The sequence below is a fragment of the Venustampulla echinocandica genome (genome assembly GCF_003357145.1).
Source record: "Venustampulla echinocandica strain BP 5553 chromosome Unknown scaffold_0, whole genome shotgun sequence".
NCBI lineage: Eukaryota > Fungi > Ascomycota > Leotiomycetes > Helotiales > Pleuroascaceae > Venustampulla > Venustampulla echinocandica.
In genome coordinates, this window is record NW_022474205.1 from 4,459,113 (window position 1) to 4,484,848 (window position 25,736).

General features: G+C 47.3%; 6 protein-coding genes across 6 annotated transcripts; 2 read left to right on the forward strand and 4 right to left on the reverse strand.

The window, feature by feature from the left end:
* Positions 1-2,230: 2,230 nt before the first annotated feature.
* On the forward strand, positions 2,231-2,518 carry BP5553_01391 (uncharacterized protein; the record flags this gene model as incomplete). The annotated part of the gene is made up of 1 exon (XM_032010014.1): positions 2,231-2,518. One exon carries the CDS (start codon positions 2,231-2,233, stop codon positions 2,516-2,518), a length of 288 nt encoding a protein of 95 aa, XP_031874068.1.
* A 2,257-nt stretch (positions 2,519-4,775) lies between these two features.
* On the reverse strand, positions 4,776-5,931 carry BP5553_01392 (Uncharacterized protein; the record flags this gene model as incomplete). The annotated part of the gene is made up of 3 exons (XM_032010015.1): positions 4,776-5,673; positions 5,730-5,792; positions 5,846-5,931. 3 exons carry the CDS (start codon positions 5,929-5,931, stop codon positions 4,776-4,778), a joined length of 1,047 nt encoding a protein of 348 aa, XP_031874069.1.
* A 932-nt stretch (positions 5,932-6,863) lies between these two features.
* On the reverse strand, positions 6,864-7,325 carry BP5553_01393 (uncharacterized protein; the record flags this gene model as incomplete). The annotated part of the gene is made up of 1 exon (XM_032010016.1): positions 6,864-7,325. The coding sequence occupies one exon, from the start codon at positions 7,323-7,325 to the stop codon at positions 6,864-6,866; it is 462 nt and encodes a 153-aa protein (XP_031874070.1).
* A 5,658-nt stretch (positions 7,326-12,983) lies between these two features.
* On the reverse strand, positions 12,984-14,219 carry BP5553_01394 (Guanine nucleotide-binding protein alpha subunit; the record flags this gene model as incomplete). The annotated part of the gene is made up of 4 exons (XM_032010017.1): positions 12,984-13,027; positions 13,080-13,636; positions 13,696-14,038; positions 14,102-14,219. 4 exons carry the CDS (start codon positions 14,217-14,219, stop codon positions 12,984-12,986), a joined length of 1,062 nt encoding a protein of 353 aa, XP_031874071.1.
* A 4,615-nt stretch (positions 14,220-18,834) lies between these two features.
* On the reverse strand, positions 18,835-19,879 carry BP5553_01395 (Peptidyl-prolyl cis-trans isomerase; the record flags this gene model as incomplete). Its single annotated transcript, XM_032010018.1, has 4 exons — positions 18,835-19,091; positions 19,175-19,326; positions 19,375-19,501; positions 19,552-19,879. The coding sequence occupies 4 exons, from the start codon at positions 19,877-19,879 to the stop codon at positions 18,835-18,837; spliced, it is 864 nt and encodes a 287-aa protein (XP_031874072.1).
* Positions 19,880-20,433: 554 nt separating this feature from the next.
* Positions 20,434-23,539, forward strand: BP5553_01396 (uncharacterized protein; the record flags this gene model as incomplete). Its single annotated transcript, XM_032010019.1, has 2 exons — positions 20,434-20,589; positions 21,077-23,539. 2 exons carry the CDS (start codon positions 20,434-20,436, stop codon positions 23,537-23,539), a joined length of 2,619 nt encoding a protein of 872 aa, XP_031874073.1.
* Between the last annotated feature and the right edge of the window lie 2,197 nt (positions 23,540-25,736).

Genomic DNA, 25,736 nt, shown 5'->3' on the forward strand with positions numbered 1-25,736 from the left:
CTTTCACCTTCGCAACTAGCACAGAACATGGCTTCAAATAGCACCTACGCGTCACGCGCTCAGATTTCTATTCAGTCACCTTGAATTCCAACAGCTTCCTTATCCTTAGTACTATCATCTCTACCATCTCTGCCAGCTCAGCTTTACGGTTCTATCAACATGAGCCTCATCCTAACGGGAGTCCTTCAACACGAGATCATATAGGAACCTGCCTCCGTGCTTCGACGCGACATTCCTTACCTCCCCCGCCAAGTTAATAAGAAATGACTCTATGATCCAACTTGACGTCGGCATCGTCCGAGACGACGTTAAACTATCCGACCGTACCTAGCAAAGGGAGGTTATTTCCTCAAGCTAGAGGAGGACGGCGGCTACGGGTCCTTTTTTCACACCAATCTTATATCTTACGAACGACGAAACTCACCCTCCTCGGAGGCATCCGAATTCCCCCAGGCTAGACCATCCTAACCGGCATCAGGCTTGATCGATAAAGGGCCTATCTTGAGCTGTTACTCCTAAGGGAAACACTCACTCGATCTCAATGCTATAGTGCTCGAAGCGGGATTCTTTGAGATCCCATAATGAAGCAAGGCGAGAAAAGAAAAGGAAAAAAAGACAACATCTACCTCGAGATTAATACGGAAAATTCGTCAAGAGCAAGCAGCTGAATCACCTGAACCTGAGCTTCAACATGTAGGCCCAGTACCAGCCATTGTAGGATCTCTACATATTCTAGCTGCAATCCTAGCAGTGCAAAAACCACTACACTTAGGCAAACGCAAAATGAACGACCCACCACCCGCCCCCGGACCCTTCTATGGCCGTAAACCAGGAAGGCGATACTCACTTAGCTTATTTACACCGCCCTTGACCAGTACCATACTTTGTTCGCTGATTGTGCTACCGCCAAGCTTAGAAGATGGATCATGCCTCGGAAGACAACCCAAAAGCTGCCTCTACTGATACTTGAGATAGATAGATATCAGCAAGAATGGACAAGATCTGGAATTTGTCGCTCGCAATGCTTCTTTCCTACTTACTGAGCGCGCTTTCCTTCTCGGACGAGATTCTTCCCACAACCTCACAACCTCACCATCTCACCATCTCACCTTCTCACCAAACGCATCTCAATTGATATCTGGTACTGGGGGGCACCAGAGAAAAAAAAGCTACCATATTTTTCTTTACTCCGAATCCCCGAAATCGATGCCGCCTATTTCCTCTTGGCAGTATGTCGACATCAAAGCGCTACAAGCCGCTGCCTGATTAGCCATCCGCCACTCCACTAGACCTCAACTAGCTAAATAAGTCTGATTTTGACCTTCAAGGGAAGAAACTCTACACCTTTCTCTGGCTGAATCGGATGGATACCATTATGCGTAGATGGTGCGAATCCCTCAACGAGATTTTAAGCTCGAGTTCGGGGCCTGACTACTTCAAGGAGGGTGGTCATTTGCCTGGCGGACTCCTACTACATCAATTCCTCTTCTAGCTCACCAATTCTAGACAGGGCAAAGTATATCCTGCAAGCCACAATCCATCTAACGCAACCCCGAACCTCAATATCACAGTCAGTACAACAGAAAGATATCTTTATCAGCTCTTTATGCCATCGATCACTACAATAAACAGCTTTCCCGCGAGATAGAAAGGAGTGTACGCTACTGGATCAAGGACGACCTCACTCGGCAGTTAGACTACCCAACGAAGAGAGCGACAGCGTTGCCATATTCATCATCGTGACGTGTAAATGGCTTAAGAATGATAGTCACAACAGCCAACGATACAAAACGTTCACTGGGTTTCTGCTCTCTCCACAATTTACCTCTCAAGCCACCTGCAGATTGCTTGCCATTTATCTCCGCCCAAGGGTCTCTTCAAGCACTTCCGAACATGGAAAGATCTGATGGGTCGCACACCGAGTCTAGATGGCAGCCCGATTGCTTCTGAAAGAACCATGCCTTGATGAGCCCCTCGTCACTTATGCAAACACCAAAATGAGCGGTACCAATCCGAGATAAACTCGTGGCTCTATGGCACAGTTTACCAAATCACGCCCCATCTGTCACGACTGGCTAGGTTCAACGACCGCTTTGCCCTCATATCGACGAGAAGAGGAGACGTATATGTTCTAGAAAAGCATTGCAAGCATCGGTCGATGGTTTGAACTTTGATAGGTCAATAGACTGAGGTGAAGACTTTCTCTACCACTCTCTCTAATACGTATACTATGCATCTGCAGGTCCTTGCGCGGGAGCTCGAGTCAACCAAGGATCTCACAATCTCTTCCGCCTTGAGTTTCGGAGGAGTTTTCGATGCACCCATTACCCTTGGCCAGGCGTCAATAGATGTCGTCAACTCCTCCCCAGAGTATCTTGTGGTTGAGGCAGCATGGAAGGAAGCAAAACGGGATTGCACAGAGAGGTTTGGGAGCGTAGCAGCAGCGCGTCGAGCCAAAGCTACATCGTCTTTACAGAGGGACTATATTTGTGCAGATAACAAGAAACACGCCAGGTAGAACAGGCTTGCTGAGCTAAGGTTCTGTGCATTTTGCGAGAAAGCAATCAACGAACGTGTAGCAGCGAAGCCAAATATGCAGAGCGTTGGGCCTAGTATTTCATGGCTGTTGCAAAAAGGGCCGACTGAATAAGTAGACATCGTCGATTCAGAGGATGAGGAAGCAAGTCAGTCCTCGAATTCTCTCAGTGGCGCAGTTATTGAGGATGTCGGGCATCTTACAGCTGAGCAGACTGCGAGACTCGTCTCTTGTGTGTGTTACCAGAGACGATTTCCGAAGCTTGCAACTGTTAATATTATGGTGCGAACACCGAGACTATCACCGAGGCAATCAACATTACCAACGAGCAGTACATAATGCATTAAATTGGCCAAACTTGAGTTGAATGCTCTTGTAGGATCAGTCGGTCGCACCCAGGCACACCTGTTTTCCTTCGTGCTGCTCAACATTCGTTTGAAAGACTATTATACGTCCACTACGAGCAACGAGAACATACCTTCGGAGGAAGTAGTTCATACTTTCTTAAAGCTTCTATCATCTGAGCGCGGTGCAAAACAGTTGCAGGAGCATAGGAGGCCACCACCAGGAACCCATCACTACATCGTGTGTTTAGAGCTACCTTAAACTAACACAGCCTATTCGCACACCCATGACTATATCAACAAGGCAGGGCATGACTGCGCAAAGATTGATTGGGACGCCTATCTGTCCACTCTTACGGCCAATTGCAGCCGGCAGAGACCACCCCCAAAGGCTGGAGGAGATGGCTTTCAATGCGAAAAGGACATATCTTGCCCCTATCGACCACGGAGCGTTTGTACCATTTCATAAATCACTATAACCATGAAAAGTGCTATTGAGGTTGTTTCACTAAGGAGTTTTCAGATCGTTAGACTGTCGTCAGTCATGCGTACGATGCCCATGGCCTAATAATAGGAGTATATAGCTTGAGGTCGCCGGCTTGTCTGTTCACCTGGTGTCGCTACTGCCGCGACATCATTAAAAAAATTCGCTCTTCCGCTGCGAGGCTTGCACACCTTAAAGAACACGCGGGCGAAGCATTACAGATGGTCAGGGGTAATGGATACGCAGGTGTATTTCTGGGCCAGGTCCGGAAAAGGTGTGGAAGCATCAAGAGTTCATTCCCCGTCAATTCATCTTCTGTTTTCATAACGAGAGTCTTGATATGAAGGGCCTAAACAATACTACTGTAGGCACTCAGAATTTAACTCTTATCTCAGAGATTCACTGTCTTCCTCTTCGGGCATAGCTCCCCACACTGTATCTAGCCTTTCGATCCCTAGAGATCTTACCTCTCCAGAGAGAGCAATACATCCACCTCCACTCTTCTCCTAGCTCTCCGTATTCCTTGACCTCCGATATATCTTATCCGCAAGCTAATCTGTCTCGCAAAGCAATAACCTTTCCCTGTTGAACCGTTCACCCAGTGAAACAATACATTTCAACGCTTATCACACAACAAGTGCAAATGCTTGTACATGTAGCTCTCGTTGAAACCTCATGCTCATGAGGCTGATCATAACCATGTCCACCAAAAAAACTCGTTCCACCGTAATTAAAGTAGCAATACTCGTGCTAGTGAAACGATTTAGTTCAACTGATTCATCGTAGCGCTGGACCGATGGCTAAATTATCAACAGGGTCGCCAACTCGTTTCAATTCCTCAGAGCCCCGAATCGGCGCCGCCAATTCCACCTTGGTGTTGTTGGATAGCTATGCGAAGGCCTTACGTTCCACTGGATCTTGTGCTATATCATCTTGCGGGAGTTGGGCTTTAGCGAATATCGGAAGTCAAGGAATGAGGAGAGGAAGGAGGAGAGAAGAGGAGGATGTATTGAGAGCTCTTTGGAGAGGTAAACTCTCCAAGGATCAAAAGGCTACATACAGTGTGGGGAGCTAAGCCCGAAGAGGAAGACGGTGAATATCTGAGATGATATGTATTGCTTGAGTCGTTTGAATGTCTATGTCAGAAGGAATAGAAGGTTAGAGTTCAAAAGAAGTTTCTGGTGGTATGATCCATTGCTTACATTAGTTATCTCGAAAGGGATAGTATAAAATAGAAGATCTAAAGCCCAAGCATCAGTCCAGCCGTCCAGTGCGTTACGATCCTTCAATCACCACCGCCTATTTCCACACTTCCAACGCCCCAAGCCTGACCTTGGATAGAATGTGAGACACAAGTAACTCCGGTGATACAACTTTCCGACAAGGCCACTTATTGCAATCAAAAGGAATGCTACATCACCAATCTCGAGGAAGAGCTGGAAATTCTCTTTTGGATCTCCCTCTCCGTTTGAACGTATAATTGATCCATATAATCCATTGCATTTGCATCGCGTAACAGTCTGGCCACTTGGATTCCTGCAGATATCAGTTGGAGGATATTCCTGTCGTCCTTCAAGGGGCGAGACTGGTGCTTGGCAGCGTGTCGCATCTCCAAGGAATTCTCCAGGACAGTAATAAATTGTTTGATTTGGCCATTATACAAAACCCTCGCAGGTATGCGCCTTTTGGTGGCCAGTCGCTTCAGAAGGTAAACCCATTCAGTCCATTCGCGGTCTTGGGGGCATTCCACGGGTCTTATTTCTCCGCTGGCTAAAGGTATCGGAAACTGATACTTGGCAACAAAATCAAAGGCACATTGAGACAAACGGTCATTGACCCTAGTGAGGATACTATCCTGCTCGTGGACGAAAAGATTGGTCGGCAGATGTGGCAAATCTCTCTCCTGCTTCGCTATGTATTCTGGAGAGGGGCGTTTCAGAAACTGATGCGGGCCGTCAAACTCATCCCTGTTGGTGGGCCTTCTTTGTGAGGAATTTCCTTTGCCGTCTGGTTTAGACTTGGCAGCTGATTTGTTTGAAGACTCAAGCACATAATCAGTCGGACTTGGGGATGCGGGATAATCATCCAAATATGTTTCAGGCGAGGTCCTGCCTTGGGATTCCCAATTTAAGGCTTGGCTTGGATATGAGCCATATCCGGGGCCTGCAGATCCATAAATGGCTGAAGAGGGTCCTGAATTGTAGCCATTGGTACTGTACATTGGCTCCGTACGGATGGGAGATGGCCCAGAAGTTATGGGCGGAATCGGCGCATAAGTTGAAACGGCCACATTTGCAGTATATGCCGCGCTTCGATTTCGACCTTCAGTGTTTTTGCTTCAAATTCTGGATATAAACGGCCTTACCTGGAGGTGGGGTAGTACGAACCATCATAGCCCGCACGAGTGACATCTGGATACGCAGTAATACTGGGGCTTGTCAGCGCGCATCCCATTGGCGATCGTCAAAACAATTTCAGTACCTTCTCGAGGGATCCGAGATTCCATGGGTCGCGGAACGAACATAGCCATAGTCTGGCTGGACTGGAAGGCTCCTTCTAGACGCCATCATGTCGCGATCCAAAGTTTCCGTGGGGTTGGAGAATGAGAGAGATAGAGGTACAACGGTACAAAAAGGAAATCAAGCAAGTATTTTCTAGGCCGGTTTTTCTCCCTTTGGACTCCTCGGTTGCAGAAGAACTATTCCTGGATCCTCAATAATAATGGCCCTAGCTGGCTGGAAAGATGGGTCCTGTCCGGGATGCCGGGGATAGATAAGGATAAATTCTGGAGAGAGAATAAGGCGGTGAATGAAGGCAAGCTGACCTAAGTACGTCAAGTAACCCTTCGCGACGGTCACGATCTCGTTCCTTAGATGTGAGAGATGAAGCTGTTATTTTATAGACTCTCATTTGGCGCGCAACAGACCCGCTTGTATGGAAACAGGTCGAGCGGTAGTTGGCGGGGACTGTTGAGTGTGTAAGGGACGATCCAAGGAAGGTCTCGAAGCCTTGGCCAAGGATACGGATGAAAATCCAGGAAAATGGACTATACTGAAAAGTTGAGGTTCACGGCCGATTTGCCACTGTGCAAAATCGGGCGTCGCGGGCCAAATCAACAGAAAGAAGGGGTAAAGAAGGGGGTACTCGGCGTTCGAGAGATCTTCAGAGGGATTCCTCACTGAGAATGGTCCTGCAACTTATGCCGACTCTATTGATCGGCATATTGTTTTGTATCGAAATTTTCAGGGACAAGCGCTCAAGCTGGGAAGTCAACGAGCCTGACCGGGACGGCGTGATTGGTGGCCGTGTTCAGGCATCATTGGGCAACTTTGAACCAAGTTGACCAACAAAGAGGCAATACGAAGTACTCGAGTACATGACGAGCTGACGCACTTGGGATTAGTGGCGTTCCAGCGAAAGCGTCGGCGTGGCAGCGTGACAGCATACAAGCATAACAGCGAAGGCACTGGCTCACAGCGCAAGCAGGCCGCGGAGGGGTTCATTTCGGTACGGAGAAGAGAGCCCTGGGGATACAAGGAGAGACCCTGAGCAGTCCCAGTGGCGCGATCTTCGAGTTCATGAAGGCGGTGACGGCGGAAGGACAGTTTGACTGGCGGTAATGGGGCGAGTTGTTGACCGTGGAATACTTCAGTTGGGCAGAAATGAATTGTCTTACTGCCCAATTAACTGTCATGCGTTCGTACACACCGGCCCAGCCTGTACCCGGCGCGTTGCCAGGCAAGATAATCATTGACGCAAGGGCGACGATGACGGCTCTGACAGGTGGGGAAAGCCAGACCCGGGGAGGGGAGGGCAAAGGGGAGGTGGTTCGGTGAAGTTGAAGTTGAAGAGGTTGATGATATGTTGGTTGAAGGGTGAAAGAAGCAGGGGCGAACTCGTTTGGATCATCACAAAATTGGTTAGTTGCCCCTGCCCCGGGCGCCACTGGCATGGCGATCATCGATCTGCTGTGCGAAACGCTATGATAATGCGTACATCATTGCTTCCAACAACAACAGCAATAGCCACAAAACTACGAAGTAGGACACCAGAAACCAACCTTTCTTTTGTTGCTTCCACTCTACTTTAGTATGAAAACGGGGTAGGCGAAGCTATCCGCTATAGCTGGAGCTGGAGCTGCACACTGGTTCAGATTGCCAGATATATCTGAACTCTTCATTGGGAAGTCATCATGAGACTACAATATGCCCCTCCAAGGGCATCTTTCCCTTAAGCTATGTAGGAATATATTCTCTTGCTCCTATTTGGCATGCACTGTAACCTACGTTTTCGTGGCCGGCATACGAGAAATCCTGTACCACTACCCACGAGCTCAATATGGAAACCCGTATTTTGCCTTTATGGGTTTGCAGTGCAGTGATACTGTAACACGCCACAGTCCCGATTATGATTTTGTCTCATCTGGAAAGAAAGTATCTAAACCCCATGTCTAGTGATCTATGTCCACGTAGGTGCGTATGTCAATTATGCAGCAAGACATGGTTGGACTGGTGCTGCTTGTGGTATGTTTGCAGAGCTCCACGAGCCGAACTGCAATGTTTTGGGTGACTTAGTGAGTGCTGATCCGCCTTTCTGTTCTTGTGTTAGAACTCACCTAAACATAGGATTCAAAAACGCCGGTTTCACTCAATGGGTTGGGAGTGAATTAGACCCTCCATCACGCAACCCAACCCCTCTCGATTTCGGGCAGCTTCCCCATAATGGGTGGCCAAGGCCGGTTAATTGCCTCGGGAAAGGGCATCCTGAGTTCAAATACGCCCGGCTTTGCTGTGTTGGATGATCTTTCGATGCATTAGCAGAAACTTTGATATTCTGGACCAAGGGCCATTCTGTCAAAGATACCGGCAAAACAAACCAACCCACGCTCTGACCGTACATGAAGGTAAGATGTCATCATGACCTAATTCCTAAAAGCTCACTCATGAATACCATAGGCAGCGGTCATTCCCAAGACGCCCGAGCATTGAGCAGTTGTGGGGGTTGAGGGGAACTCCTAGTCTAGGGCTTCTGGCTATCCCCTTGACATCTACGGCTCTTGATGCAATTGGCCTTCTACTCGGCATCAGCCGGCAGGTCCAGATGTACAGTACATATCAAAAGGTGGCGGCTGTTGCGGGAAAAGAAACTGCTAGAAGTTTCAGGGCGTCAACAATTGCAGCTAATTTGAATGTAGTTGCCGGGGCTCGGTGAACCTTATAGGACTTGTCATGGATCGCGAGAGTCGCTCAGCGGCTCGGCGGCTCAGCTCCTGTTATACTATCCACAAATATCTTACTCGGCCTACACTCCCTCTTTTATATACGGGTGCTACTTTGTTCAAAGCACCGGTGCTTGGGTCTCGCCCTTACCAGCAAAATTTGCCTACCTCACGCACTTTTGTCAATCCCATGATTCTATGCTCAGGTATTTTCTTATGGCATTAAGCACTATTTTATCGCTATCTCTTATTTCTTTAATTGTACAAGCACAAGTACCTAGTAGATTTGACCAAGAAGTTACCAAACTAAACAATGAGCAAGAAGTCATGCAGATAGCATTCAGACAAAATGAAGACGCCCGATCTTCTTCTTGCCCAGACGGTTTAGTGACATAGCCACCTCGGAGTACCCAACAGACAATAATTCTCCACCGATGCCTTTACGTACGTATATCGATATCAAACTTTTAGAAATAAAACTTTGATTGCGGCTTGAGAAGGGCTCGGGTGTCCAGTGCAATCTGGGGGATAGGTTTCATAGCTTCTACCAAGTCGCATATCCCTTCGTTAAATTTGACGGAATGGCTAACTTCTGTGGTAAGTAAGATGGCAATAGCCTCGATTGTATTCTTCTACCATAAACAAACATATTACTAACTTCTTCAGATTCGCTGGGTGGGCACAATAACCACCATCTTCCCATGTTCGCCTGTCTTTCAGAATACACATCTCGCAATTTCCCCCTCAATACGGTACAACACACGCTAAATTGGCTCACGTCCAGGTCTCACTCGAGCCTTGCGATATTTTCAAGTTCTACTTGACCGTTTGTTAAGGGTAGGGCCCTAATCCGGACGACTTGCAACCTCGCCTTCCTAGGATATATCCTCGGCCTTCAATGATACGACCACAAGGAAGTATATATAGGATAACAAGCGCAGTCTGCAACATTTATAAGACACTTACAACACATGTTGCAAGAGCCACCTCCTGTCCACGTAAGTTCCTACTCAGTCCAAGAACTTAACACGTCCCTACTGGCTATCCCTCCTTCAAATATCTCATTGGGAGAGAGACTTTTTTTATCGAAATACAATAATGACAAATGATAAACTTATGCCCATATCTCAGAGCGGTGGTGCCTTTGTGAAAATGTGATTCGCTCGAATGATTGCTCCTTCCAGCTCTTCGAGGTTTGTTCCTTTTCAAGAAACACAACAGCAAGCTGTGGCTACCTTCCTTGCTCCTAAAATAACCGATTTAGTGGAGAAGGCTATTCCAGTGTCGGACTATCGCGAAGAGTGAGAGTCCTATCATATATTGTGACATCCAATGGACAACAAGTCTTCCATCTCAAGCCAGTCCCAAATTAGACACTTCTAAAAACCAAGATCTTAACACAATAAATTATATTGGACAACGGGATGTAGCCGTGCCCGAAACACTCACCCGGGAACCTGGACGGAAAGATATCTAAGCAACAGGATACCGTCACGAAGACCCATCTGTATCAATCTAAGCCCTAAAGTCAATGAAAGGACTAAAAATAGCCACGGTCAAGCTTCGATGGATTATAGAGCACTATGTCGACGAACCATTAGATGCGAGACATGTAAAATATCAGTTGAAACTATACCCCTTCCACAATAAAACTAAAGACGGATTTAATGAATAACTGTTTGATCGTATATGCTAGAATTGTATTGAAATATAAAATATATTCAATAAAACCAAGTTTCTCAACCTTTTTACTAATGCCTGGGTTCAACCAAAGCCCGTCTATAAACATTGGGTAGTAACTAGTAAGCTTATAGCTGGTTGAAGAGAAAGATGAAATTCTTTCGGGGTACTATTATACTTTTTGGTTACAGAAGGTATATATAAAGGAATTATTTTCTTAAGCTGTGTAGATGGGGCACTTTTTTCAGTAATTCGCACCGATATTTCCTGACTGCATTAGTGATAAGCTACATTTGCAATTTAACGCTCGTTGAGTTTACCAAATATGGATTTAGAGTCATTTGGGGGGAACTTGTGTCCATAGCCTTGCCGCTTTGTGGACAATAATACAGGACTCCGTTTCCAAAACTACACCCTCCATTTGGATGTCCAGGCAAGATAAAAAGTTTCAACCAAGTGTACAGTAAGTAACAGCACAAAGCCATATTTTAGACGACGTTCCATAGCTCCTAGAATATTATTATTAAGTCCTTTTAGGCGGAGCTCCCTTGTACTCGTACGTCTAAATAAGGCCTTCTCCTGCGTTAGCTCGGCTTGCCGGAGTACATATGATGCAAACCAACCCAACCCTCCAATCGACCACCCCCCTCATGCAAAAGAATCAATCAGATCATTCATATATTCAACAACCTCCACATCCCGTCTTAACACTTCTTTGCTCTTTCCAAAGCAGCCTGTAGATGAATACAGCACCATTTGCTGCTCTATGAAACTCCGTTGTTGTGAATTCTGTTAGATACACTTCGTTAGCATCCATTGTATCTGTAGAAGCATTCCACATAATATTGGAATTTCGATTCCATCATTAACTCCTTTAGGGTCTTAATATTTGACGCCCACCAAACCACCAGTACAAAAAGTGATACCCGTACGAGCAACTATTATGATGGGGAAAAGCAGCCAGGCGAACAAAATAACATACCGTCTTCCTACTCGCCCAAAGGCCCTGCATCCATGCCACCCCATCAAACACGGGACTTTGAGAATTCCACTGCCAGCGCATCTGCCGTTCTTGGATCTCATATAGAAATTTGACTGTCGCGGCTAGGAAAGCGTGGAACTCGGTGATGATTTGGTCACATTGCTGCTTCTGAGGCTGCACTGATGAAGGAGTCTGTGGATTGGATGATAAGCATAGTAAAATATAGGCGGTTAAGTGAATGAGGGGTGAGTTATGGGTGGAGTTGAGGAAATGAGCTAGGGATATGGCAGAGAGTGGGAATGGTGGAGGGAAGGGGAGGGACGAGGTACATCTAGGATAGAAGAACCGGAATAATCCAGAGGTTTCTCGAGGGCGATTAAGAGATTAGAACAGAGTAGTCGTAGGGCAGCTGTAGCGGCCTAATAAAAGATATACATTAGCGGAGCTTCGAGGTAATTTAATACACCGAAAATAGGAGGAAGGATGAAGCAGCAAGGGATGTCTCTCTCAACTAACTTCCAAACATAGAGCAAAACCCAACCTAAACTGCATCATCCATCCCCTCAACTTCCTCCAAAAAGCTAGGCCTCTGGAGAAAGGGGAAAGAAAACGGTGCTTACATCTTCAACCTCCTCTCCATCCTCTCCACCACCGAAGACAACCTGCCCATCCCCCACCCCTCCGCCATCCATGAGCCTTACTACGCCCCCTCTAGCATCCATAATCCTTTCCCGGCACTCATCCGTAAGTGTTGTTAGATTTTTTATCGTCTCTAGCGAAACAAGGGCGCTGATCAGGTGATACCATGATGTGCTGAGGATGAGCACAAGTATCGCTGTGGACCGCATGCTTCCTTGCTTTACTATAGGGCGCGATAGATTTTAGGCTACTATAGGGCTTGATGAGGGAAAACTAAGGTGCTTATAAATAAGAGGTGGGTTTTTGTTGTTGACACATTTGTAAGTTGCGATGGAAGTTGGAGGCTGATGCTGATGCCTTGTGAGCGAAGCCCTGTGGTAGGCCAAGCAATCCTATCATGTACGGAGTTCCAGGTGTCATTTTCATTGGCAATGTATTAGCACAGCAGAACACAAATAGTTCATGGAACTTCAGTTATCATATCAGCACGATGTTCTACTATTCTTAAACCTATTGTTCCTGCCGCGAAGCTGCAAGGACAACAAGCTCCCCATATACATCTCCTCAGGCCGTACACATTTTCCACCCTCACAATTTCGACCACCTTCCATCCCAACCCTCATCACCACATACACGACATCAAGATCCGGCCACTCCATATGCAGACTGGGCGACCAGCGATCATGGATCCACTCGAGAAAAGCGTAGCGCCACTATTAATATACTAGAATAATCAAGGCCTCCCCAACAGAATCTGAGAAACACTCCCAGAAGAATCTTTTCACAACGAGGACGGCAACGCTTGCGAGGCAAATGGAGAAAGGAAACAAGGAAAAGCAGACAATAGGCACAACGAAGCAGATGCAGATCGCGAAGCTGCTGTCGTAGGCACGAATATACCCGCCTGTTCATAGTGGCATCTGCCTTCACCCAGCAGTTGGGAGCAAAGACGGAAACAAAAATGAAATGCAGCGAAGGGCATGATTGCGCCAGCCAGTTGTTGGTATAATAAATGACCGCCGTATTCGGGAAGATTAACGCCTATATATCCGAGTCCAAGGAAAATTCTTGTACGCATGCCGGCAAAATTATGCCAAGGATTAGATGAGACCGCAGAGACGAAGGTTTTCTTGGATAATGATGTCTGAAGGAGGAATTAGCTTATTAGTAGAACAAGCAGGAATATGCAGGCTTACCATTGACAGCGGCCATGACGAATCGGATCTGTGTTGTGTCGGTGGCACATGTCAAGTGGGTATAGATTTGTTTTGTTTCATGTTGGTTCAAGCTCACGAATCGGTTCAGGATGTAATCGCAAGCCGCATTGTAGTCATCTCCGCCCTCATAATCGGGGAAGTAGTTCTTCATTGGGCTGACTGGGAGCTTCTCCTTGAAGCGATCGATCTTGTTCAAGAACAAGATAATCGACGTCTTAATGAACCATCTGGAGTTGCAGATCGAGTCGAACAGCGTAAGAGCTTCTTGCATACGGTTGACGGTCTCATCTTCGAAAAGGAGCTGGTCGTATTCGGAGATGGCGACAAGGAAAAGGATGGTGGTGACATTTTCGAAGCAGTGGATCCACTTCTTTCTCTCTGAGCGTTGTCCTCCGACATCAAACATGCGGTATGTGAGGTCGCCGATAATAAAGGTGGTCTCGGTGATACCAGTAGTCTTAACACGCGAGCGCAGGACATCCTGATCGTTTGGCAGATAATCGTGCTCGGCAATGCGGTCGATGTTGTCAAAATAGCTAGAGAGATATATGTTAGTAGTCGCTCATCTGGCGGGGCGGTGGGATTGTGAACTTACTACTTTGCAGAATCATTCAACTGGTACTCTCTGGACCGCTTGAAACAAGACTGGACACCTGCATCTTTCCACAAGGCTGCGATAGCAGTCCCTACCTCAGGCGGAAGGTTGTCGCCCTCGATCTGTGCTGGCTGCATGAAGATGGTTTGGACATGGTACTCAGCTCGCTGGTCGTCTAATGGAAGTCCCAACGACTCCATAGCCTCTAGTATGACCCGCATTGACTGCACAGTGTTGCTGAAAATGATTTCTTTGAAAGACTCTCGCTCGTCGCGTGAGTAACCGCCCTCATGGATGAGCTTCATCTGTTTGATAATGGTCGACTTGCCGGATTCACCAGCTCCTGTTTAGATATTAGAATCGCGGGCGCATTTAGGGGATGGGGAATGATATGGGTTGTACTGACCGAGCAGGAGCATCTTGATCTCGTTGCGCTGCAACATCTTGTCCCGCTTCAACTGATTATCGATCTCCTCATTCCGGGCCTTGCCCTCCTTCTCCTCTGTGCTCATACCACAGCCCATCTTGCCTGATAATGAGAACTCGTGAAATTGAAGGTTGTGTTGTTATGGGATGCGACGGTAAAATGGAGGTTGGTCAGATGTACGAGTTGTGGCCTAAGTCAGTTGAATGTTAGCGCTAGAACTTCAGCTCACAGCCCCCGACCTAAAGATAGGAGAAAGGTCGGCAGACTTCGCGCGGCGGTCGTGATTTGTGATTTGGCGCAGAGCGAAGTGCAAAATGTGAATAGAGGAACGATTGACTTGCAGCGTCGTTGCATGCGCAAGGCGGGCAGTGTGCAAGCCTTCACTGTCGGGGTTGGGGATTGCTGGTGGCTGCGGATGAATGCGAATGGGGGCGTTTCGCATCCGGGTGCTGGATAGTTTCCACTCTGACTGGACCAAAACAAACCGAAAGGCAAGGCAGACGTACCACTATGCGATTGATTTTGATCGCTCGATATCGTACAAGCTCGACCCTCAGCTCCTCGAATAGCACCTCTCGACAGCGACGATATGATTGTGGGGGATGAAGAACGGGAGGTTGGTGATTGCGAAGGAGGATTGGAAAATGGAATCGGGAATAGGAACCTGGAGGTGAGCGTCTTGGGGCGGGCGACGCTAGTGTGTTTTGGGAAATTCGAGTACGGCGAGCAGCAGAGTCAACACCAACTCCTATTTCTAGTGCACCTCAACGACAACACAATAATAATGATTCCTGGAGATATAACAAATGCAAAGAATCGACGACCGAGACAAAAACAACAGCTTGATGGAGCAAAAGGTCGTTGTCGGCAGAACGGGATGGAAGCAGCAATCGAATGGATACGATGGACCGAGTGGGCTCGACGGGCGATTGAGGCGGTAATAATGTTACAGCTACGAAGTACAGTTGATGGCACAAAGAAAGATGGGATGGGATGCGATGGGATATGGCGCCACGGTGGCCGACGCCTGCAGAACAGAGTACCTCGTACAGGCAGTGCTGCAGCTGTCACAATTTGATGGCAAGCAGGCACTCTGGCGCTGACTGCTTCAACGTTCACGACTTCAACCCTCCTGCTCCTCCTCCTGCTTCTCCACCACAGCTGTCCACCGCAGCAAGGGGGCCAGGAAGTACCGTGGTTCGCTCTATGAGCGTGGATGGCGCGGAGCACGGGACGGAACCACGGAGACACTAACTGGATAGTGTCAGGGGGATACTAACTGTAGTACGTGCGAGGAAGCCGATTCGAACCAATATAACCAGAACAGTGAGCACAGATGACAGAGTGGCGTATCAGATCTGCAGAACGCAGAACTCCGAATAATGCCCCCCATCATGAGCCATCAAGCGATCCGGGACCTGGCTCGAGGAAGAAAATTAGGTTCCCTCTGGAGCTCCACAACAAATATTGTCTCGGGAATTGAGATCAGGGGCAGCGTGTCTCTTCCAGAAGCACTCCTTTCCTCACCTCCAACCGCAGATCCGATATCGACACATCTCAAAGGCTTCACCCAATTACGGCCGCCTCCCGAGTGGAGCGTTGCAAACATCTTGTCCCTGGTCTTTGAGTGCTTATCCGTCAAGTCAGGTTGTGTGGAAAATCTGCCAATTTTACTTTCCATACATGCACGGCCCCCAAGTTGAGGCCGGCGCCACCGGACCAGTCTCGCCATTCAGGAGTGAGATTGGCTTTACGGAGTATTCATATTATTCGTGCCTTATTTTTAGTCTCTGAGGACGCTGATGCGGCAAGGGGCAGGATGCAGATGCTTAGGATGAGCCTCCTTTGTCGATACCGTTTCTACTGCAGTAAAGATCGGCGTTTCGATATCTGATAGAATAATCTCCCCCTCAACCTGCAACACACCGACTCCGAGAAAGCGATGGATACCATATCCTCAAGGCTCAAGCGAAGCATCTGTGATTACTGTTGATGACAAGGCTCCTGTGAAACGAGCAGCTATTTTGCCAGCCCCTTTTGCATAACCCCGCTGAAACCAGATTTCATACCGCAAATCGGAGTCTAATTATATAACCCCAATGCGCTAGCCCCTCAGCCTATCAGCGCCTTTATTATCCCATCCAGGGGGTTTCTACTCCAAGTTCTTCCGCTTCGTCTCCGGAAAATCTTCAAACACAAGATCGGCAACGGGAGTGATTATCTTGCGGAGCGGTTACTTCCAGAAGGATGATGGAAGCCCAAGGGTATACGCAGTACAGAAAACTTGATATTAAGGCTTCGGCTCAGAATTTGCCTTCAACTTTAACCACTTCTCCTGCTCTAAGGAGGCCATGTCTCACTTTGCCCATTCGCCATGAGAGAACTAGGTCAAAACGCATCTGCCAACGATGCCATGCTTGCCTGCCACGCGACAGGTGGACCTGAGCCCAAGCGAACTGCCGTAACCGTTACAGGCGATATCAAGTTGCTTTTAATCTCGTTCTAGAATATTAACCACTACCGTAGTACCAGGTGCCAGGGAGTGGCCTCAAGTCCGCAGGTCAGCAGTCGTTCATGATCCTTCACCCCGAGGACTGGGGACAGTCTCGCCTTGTAAAAGTTTCTTTTTATGAAACATCAATTTCTATGAGAGGCGCGAAGGACGGATAACCCAGACACCAACAACAGTTACCCCCTGGATGGTTCATAACACGGTACCACACAGTCGTTCTGTTTTACATATCATGCTCCGTACCATGTATCCCAGTTAGAATTTGGTGCTGGAGCCATCCCCAAGCTGGTGTACATGTTCCCCCCATGAGCATTATTTCGTTCGGTGAGAACCTCCCTTGGCCTCCTATTGTCCGTGTATTGGCAAGCCGAGCCCGAAGCCGTACCTAGTGTACAAACTCATATTATACAATGTTACAACAGGACTCAAAGAGCTCAACTTGTTCTTTTCAAATTCCTAGTTTTGAATCGCCTTATACAATATGGTGGGTGGCCAGTGGCATGTCTGTATGGGGGCGTCGAGAGACTTCTTGTGCCTCACATGGTGGGACCGGATGTTTTTTTACTCCCATCACCCAAGTATTTGAAAAGTCACCCACCCGCTGTTGGTGGAAGCAGCTGAAAATTTTATACTATATGGCCACATCGGAGTGTATTTGCCACTACCCATACCAGAATTGCAATTGCAAAGGACTCGGAAAGAGATATTGCTACCAGCGAGGCAGACTTCACATCGCGGTCCTCGAGTCTAGTAATGGTCCGCAGGGTTGGATTTCTCCTCTGCCTCGATGTGGATAGTAAATTTGTAGTATGTGACTGTTCACTAACCTATTGCTGTCACTTACCTCCATAATATTCTACCATGTCTATATCTCAGGCGCCAGGAAGCCATCTCATCACCCATTATCCGCCCCGTAACTCGCTGTTCTGCGATCTTTGTGTTAGCTAATGATCATTTAATCGAAGCCTTCAAGTACTGCACGCGCATCGTAACTGTTAAATTTTAAACAGACCATCGCCCAGCTATGCAAGCCAACACTGAAACCGCAAATAAATAGCTGCTCTTCGTTATAAGCATACCTATTAGCCTACTTAAGTAAAGTAAGCATTTTAAGTGATAGGATGTGGTTTTGAACCGAATCGAGAACCCCCGACAAAAACCAGACTTCAAGAACCGACCAGATCCCTTTTTGTTTCTGAGCATCGAGCGGGTACTGAGTTGGTGGAATTTTATTATCGCCGCGAACATTTCGAGATGCTTCAAGGACTCCAGCTTCCCTTTCATTTCATTCCAACTTCATCCTAACTTCTGGGCAGGAATATGGACACCTGCACATCGTGGCCCCCAGCCCCCAATCCATAATTAAGCCTCGTATATATATATTTCAAAGCCTCGACGAAATTGTTCGTAGAAGGTAGGAATACGATCAAAATTAAGCGGAATTGCGAATATTCCTTATTGACAAAGCTAAGGCCTCCTTGGCCTTAAAGAAAAGAACCCCTAGATAATCAAGTAAACAGGTTCGCAAAATGTAGAAAGTGGCACATGGAGAACAGCTCGTTTCTTAGTGTTCTGTCCTGCAAGTCAGGGGATTTCTTTACCTTCAACTATCATGTTCTCAGCCACATCGCTACACCAATGCCATCTCGGACGTTCACTAATTAGTGAGTTTGGTAGTGACAAGGAAGAGAGGAGACAATAGAACGATGAGGAGACGAAAGCAGTATACGTTATAGTGACTATTCCCTAACTTGCATTCAAGTAAAAGTGTTAAGACTGAGGTAGACTGGGCAGAATTACTCTTGATTCTTGGCTTCGGAAGGAGCACGAAACAAATTACCAAACGAGAACATATAAATACACTCCGCTACTGACTCTGACAGAGAAGATTGCGCAGGATGGCCTAGCCTTGCTGTGCTAAACAAGGAGACACTCGAAATTTTATGGTATAGAAGACCTTGAAAATTCCTCTTAATCTCAGCAATCAGATTCGTATTTAAAGCATGAAATGAGCATAAACTTCGTCAGATCTGAACTTTGGGAAGCTAAATGTTCTGATGGGGTTGACGTATAACAACAATTACGTTACTGTTCATAGCGAGGGGCCAGAAATTGCAGCATGAAGGGTAAAATATTGATGGGAAAAGGACATCAAAACACAATGCGAAGATAAAACCAAGAATTCATTTGAAATATACAATCAGGCCATGCTTTTTTCACTGTATCGGCTCTTCTTTTTGTTGCCCATGCGCAAGTATCCCGCAACGCAACCCAAGATGACCGCCAAGAATAAACCCTTTTGTAAAATGCTGAAGCCCTGAGCAGACGCGTCATCAGTAATGGGTGCATTGACGACCGGCGTAGGTGATATGGTAGCAGGCCCAGTAGGGGATGATTTCAATGGCTTTTCACTAACCTCCCCCTTGCCGGGTTGGAATTCGGCGCGACCGTACTCATCTGTACATGAGACAGACGAATCAGCGAGTCCATTAAGCAACTCCGGTCGCAAGGAAAGGCACTTTATAGTTCGACGTGAATACCTTCTTCTGGTACTTCAAGTTCCCCGCTCTTGGTGATTTTCAATGCCTTGTTGGGCTTGTCTCCAGAGTCTCTTGGGACGCTCTCCATCTTCTCGGCGATCTCATAGCCCTCGAGGACCTCGCCGAAAACAACGTGCTTTCCGTCCAGGTATCTTGTAGGCATTAGCTATAAAACGTGTACATGTGGGAACAATACTGACCCTGGGGTGGATGTGGTAATGAAAAATTGGGAACCGTTTGTATCTTTTCCAGCGTTGGCCATGCTCAGCTGACCTTTCTTAGAGTGCTTCAGCTTGAAGTTCTCATCAGGGAACTTGTCGCCGTAGACTGCCAATTATTAGCACAAAACTCCGTATTCCCAGTGCGAATCTATATACTTGACTTTCCGCCCCTGCCGTTGCCCTGAGTAAAGTCTCCACCCTGGATCATGAAGTTGGGAATAACACGGTGGAAGACGGACCCCTCATATCCAAATCCCTTCTCGCCGGTCGCTAAGGCTCGGAAGTTCTCAGCGGTCTTCGGAACAGTCTTGCCGTAGAGACCCATCACAATGCGTCCCAATGGTTCATCTCCATGGCTGATATCGAAGTAGACCTTATGGGTAATCTTGGGGCCCTTCACGGCTTCGGCTGTCTGGACGAAGAAGACGAAGGTGACGGTGAGAATCAGTAGTACAGAGAGTACAAAGCGGTGGAGGGTAAACATGCTGGCTACCAATTGAGGAGATTCGGGTGTAGTTGTAGTTGGAGGATCAAAGGTTGCAAGACCTTGATTTATAGTGGGCGGGGAGATCTACAAGTACGAGGAGCTTCAGTTTCGGATAGGTGTCGATAACTTCACCGCCTTTGTCACGTGTCGGCATTAAGGCCAAGGGCCCGTGCGCTGCGAGCTTCAAATGGGGGAAGAAATTCCATCGTCGCCCTATTACGTGTGTTGACCGCAGCGCTCGCGATTGCTTCACCTCCTCCTTTGTCACCATGGTGAGTATAGATTGTATTATATCAATATCGCGTGCTCACATTTTTAGGTCTTCATATTAGGGGTTAACTTCCCAGAACACCGATTGATTAAGGTGCGACTGCTAGCCTCTGCTCACATTTCCACTCCCTTTCCCGCGGCCATGCCACTGACGTTCGCAATCTCGATAGAAAACCCTCGAAACCTTCTATGGAATTGGAGAACAGCACTCGTCTCGTGTCCTGGCTAAGTTCTCCATCTTCCCGAGAGCGAAGGTCGGCACAATTCCCTCTAAGACAATCATGGCGCTCAATGCCGAGCTCTCTTCCATGACCATCGAGACCGACTTGAGAAGGAAAGTGCGCGAGAATATTAAGAGATTAAGAGACATGGGAAGCTATCGGGGAAGGCGGCATGCTATGGGCCTACCTGTGAGAGGACAGAGGACAAGGAGTCAGGTGAGTTTGGGTTCAGTAGTAGCATTTGATTGGGATATACTAACCCTCATCAGATCCTAACTGCGAGAAAATTGAACAGAGTCGAAAGGATTGGATAGACAATAAGCTGGGACGGGATACTTGTAAGAATGGATGGGTGCATTATTGGCGTCGAGGGCACTGGTTTGGGGTTGTAAGATACCTGGTTGGAGGAATATAAAGATCTCCCTGTGGCTTATGGAGTCTTGTCACTGACCTGTTATTTGCATTGCTCTTGAACTTACCTGGTACCTTACCAAAAGCAGTTCCTGGACAGAGTCCGCGCCTAATTTACCCCCATTTCCAACGCCAGTGCTAATACCGCCGTTATATTTGTGTTCCAAATGTTCTTTTCTCATTTCATAACTTTGGAGGGAATATCAATCTTTATCATCTCGAATGCAAGCTACGACAGAATGGGGCTAAAGTTATGGCTACCTGCCTAGGTTCTTAACATTCGCATTTTCAGGAAAATGGTAGACTTGGCCCGGGGATGTCTAGTTTTGAGCGGCCCCACCAATCAAAATGTGCAGCTCGATACAGTCAGCCAGCGATTGCAGTTTTAGCCTCGAAGGCCTCCACGATATCCCAGTACTGTGTCATTAACCTCCACCACCATAACGCTAACATCGTGGGCACAAATCCTGCTATACCCCGGACTGCGACAGAACCCGAGCCCAAGCCCGCACTGTTGCGTTCGTTTGCTTCGGTCTTCATGTCTATCATATGCCCTGAGGGCTCAGCTCTCCTCGCGCTTGGTGACGGCGACGTCGATAATTTGGCTCAGCGTAGCCGAGGAAAATCTCTATCGAAGCGGCGAGTTGATATCCAGTTGCGTTGCAACTTTGTATTCGATAGCCAAATCGCTCACCACGAGCGGTTGGAGATTGTGGGATGGCAAAACGGCACATCTGCGCTATGTGGTGCCTGCACATTTTGCAGTCTCCTTAAAGATGGCTTAGGAAGGACGCTTGATTTGGAATTATGGGAACGGAATTGGAAAATACCTAGACCATTTGTTGGTTTGGTCCCCGGCCAAACTCTTAGCATGGATATCTGTCTCAAGAAACTGGAATATCAGAAAGATCCTACCCCATGGGCCATCGGTCGCAAGAACGTAGCCACTTGGGACTTGTATGAAGTTTTGTTTGGTGGCCATGCAGTACTATCGTTTGACGCCGACAGTGGACCAAATTCATGGAAAATTGGTATCAAGGTTGCATTTGAGTTGTTTGGCGACGAAGATGACCCTGTGGCAAAGGGGCTCAACATCCATCGACGGCCATTGGATTCCTCTCCCCTTTCTGAAAGAAATACTCGAAATATACAGAGCTGGATAAATGAATGTGACAAGAACCACACGAAATGCTGTTTGGATGCTGACCAGCTCTCTTTTCTACCGACCCGACTCCTCGATGTTGGCAATGCGACTAGCGGTGCACAGCCGCGGCTTATACTCTCTCTTGAGACGTTCGGACATCTATCCCCAGAATCGAACAGCCCGACTTATATAGCTTTAAGCTATTGCTGGCCATCTTCTGGTCATGCTCCCTGGCTTCTAAAGACCACACGGGCGACCATCGCCGAAAGACTCCAAGGCATCGGAGTGGATACGATGCCGCAAACTTTCAGAGACGCAGTGACTCTTGCTCGAGTATTGAACATCCAGTATATCTGGATTGACAGTCTGTGTATCGTGCAGGATGACTCACTAGACTGGCAAGTGGAGTCAAGCAAAATGTCGGAGATTTTCAGTAATGCGTATCTCACGGTCATCACTGCTGCAGGGGCATCTTGCTATGATAGTTTCCTTCAGCGAGACCTACCACGTCCAACCTGTATAGTTCCCTTTCAATTCAACCTATCAGGTTATGTCAAAGGTCGATTGGGTTTTCGGTATCGTCATCACTGGGCCACTGACAAAATGGCTGAAATTAGGGTAGGCCGGTGGATTACCCGAGGTTGGACATTTCAAGAGGAGCGACTGGCCAAGCGCGTTCTTATGTTTGGGGAGAGTAAATTTTTCTTCGACTGCAGGACGGTGGAGAGGGTAGAGGATACAATGTTGTGCAAACCGCGCCCAGATTGGGTAGACACTGTTAACGAGATACCTCACACTGGGCCAGAGAATACACTTAGGATTGGAAATGGAGGTGATTACTTGTACCAGCAACGCACACCATTTGACCACTGGCAAACGCTTTGCGGCCACTACTCTAGGAGGCAGTTGACATATTCCAAAGACAAGCTGCCGGCGATCTCAGGCATGGCAAACAAAATTGCGAAGAAGGTGCAGTCGGACTACTTAGCTGGTTTGTGGAGGGATCATCTTATGCACGACTTATTTTGGCTTACAGTTGGGATGGCCAAAAAGCCCGAGAAATACCGCGCCCCATCATGGTCATGGGCTTCTCTTGACGGGCGTGTGAAGTGGCCGACCTGGCGATTCTGTGTAAGGCAGGAGTGCGAGTTATATTGCGAGATATCCGATGCTCAGACTACAGTTGAGGGGCTTGACCATTTTGGAGCTGTTGCAGGTGGATTCCTCAAAATATCTGGGATGTTACTTGAAGTCGAAGTATCCTGGCCCCCGAAGAGTCCGAAAACTGAGTTTCCGTGGCGCGTCTGTGCCAATGGACAACTAGTTGCGCAGGGGAACCTGGATATCGAAAGGGGAGCGGAGGATGCCTCCCATGAGGTGGAAATCAAAACTTGCTGGGCGTTGCTAGTCGCGAAATGCAAGGGAAAGCTCGTAGAACAACCCAAGCCTCGTGGGCTACTTCTTCAAAAAGTGGAACGTGATGGCCACGATGGTATGGATGAATTCCAACGAGTGGGGGTTTTTAGAGTTTTCCCTGATCTCACTGTTGATATAGTGTCTCCTCTCAGTCCATGGGAGAAATTAGAGAGGGAGTCAATCACAATTGTTTGAGAGGGATGTGGGTGGTGCTAGGCACCACAGCCCGATTTGGTCTCGCCGAATCCCAAAACTTTACTCCATCAAGTCAACCAAATATAGTTGCTATAGCCCCCGAACATGGCCACCTCCAGTACTTTATTTCTTGATCCAGTAACCCTTTGGGTTACTTGATTTGGCATAAGTAAAACGATTCCCTGCCGTCTGGGTATTCTGCAGGGTGCTAAAGATATCCTCTGCCCTACTTTCGAGAATCTATCCAGAAAGATATTCAATCTGCGGCCGCTTATCTATCAGTTGAACGATAGCTAGTCAAAACCTATCCTGAAGCTGATTCCCTTGAACTCACTTGGTTAGGATTCTGGTTTTCTTCTTGCCTACTAAAGTTTTCAACGGGGGACACATCTAACTTCTGCATTTACGCTCAGAAATTACAGTTATTCATCGTCTTCTGTTATCGCTAATTAACACAGTGTCATGGATGAAGATCCCCTGCTTTCACATTGTCGCGCTCAATTGTTCGCCTTATCCATTAAAATCTCCCACTAAGGTCAACTAGTCAACCAGCACACATTACTTCGCATGATCCATGATGATTCTGGAAACTTTATGATACATGCGTCGTTGCTTGGGGAATCAATCCTTAGGGCATTAGATAACCCGACTCTAGCTCCCATTATGCACGGGGAAGCCGACTGAGCCAACAACCACCGGGGGGGAACTACTGCAAATGGGAAACTGAGGGGCGTTGACCTGATGAACTTCGAGATTATGGAGTAGTCAGCCCATTATTAGGGCGTCAGTGCTCGGATCTAAAGCTCGTAGTTCTCACCAGAGACCGGGCTTGAGTAACTCTGAACTGCATTCCCACCAAGTGCCTCAGCTAGGCTCTGTGGCAATGCATGGCCTGGAGAAGACCTAATGCAAAGCTAGTTTGGCTTGTTCTGTGAAGCGTTGTTAAGATTTGCTTGATTAAAGATATATATATATATATATTTGCATAGGTATATACAAAACTATGTCGAATTATCAATAGTATGAGGGGTAGTCGTATTTATGGACCCTTATAGCATCTTATAGATTGGTAGCAATCAACTAAATTGGATTTAAATGAACTTCTTCACAAACCATTTAGTTCTCCGGGATGTACAACTAAGATTCAAAAATAATATTTCAAAGGAATAGCGAAATAAGATGAAGTCAGGAGTAATACAGGAGGTTGTAGTCACGTGTTGCGATGATGGTTTATCACCGAAATCTAATCTTATCTACCCCACGATCTCTCCAAAAAAGTTCCTTCGCGACTTCGCATCACAATCCCACCATCCAACCATTGCACCGCACACGCAGAAACCATATTGCACGAGGCCAAAATGAAAGTCCTAACCCTCAATTTCGTAACCTGCGCGGTCAAAGCCTGCAAATCCAGCAGCGCCTCCTTTCCCCTTCACCCAAAAGAATGCGAGCTCGTCTCCGACTCGATCGAGCCTAACCCGAGCCTGCTGGTTAACATACTCCCTCGGGTGGATTGGGATGCTTTGATTGTGACTGCTTCAGAGGTATGTCTTCTTCTTACTATTGCGCGTCTCTACGCTATATCACTTCCTTGTCCCCAAGAAACATACCATTCAAGAAATAAAAAAACTGATTTTGGATGAACCTAATAGCTGGGATTCCCTTCCCTACCACCCACCCCACCAAGCACCGAGACCCTCGAAGCAGACGAGAAGATGCAAAGCGAATTACATACCTTGTTACTAGAAACGCAGATTAGTGAGGGAAGTTTGGTGTGTGGGAATTGTGGACATGAGTATAAGGTTAAGGAAGGGATTGCGAATTTTTTACTGCCAAATCATTTGGTGTGATATTTCATTTTGGCTTGCTGGATGCTGAAGAACAATTCAAAGTAAGACTTGGATGATGCGGGGTTGAGCATATCAAAGGGAACAAAGGGATGTTTGGTCCAACATGGAATACCTATTCACTCCACGAGAGTTCCGGGATAAGTGGCATCCTAGCCGGCTTCTGCAATACCTAGAGCCTGTGCTTGGTAGATGACTGAGCGATACGTCACTTGGTGGTGCTTGGGCGTTATCTATAGATGGTTAAAGGAAAGGAAATGAAAGATTTGCTTGTTTCTTGATATTTGGGAAATGAATGTTCGGTGGTGCGCTAGGTATTCCTGTATCTTTTACCTCACCGAATCATGTTG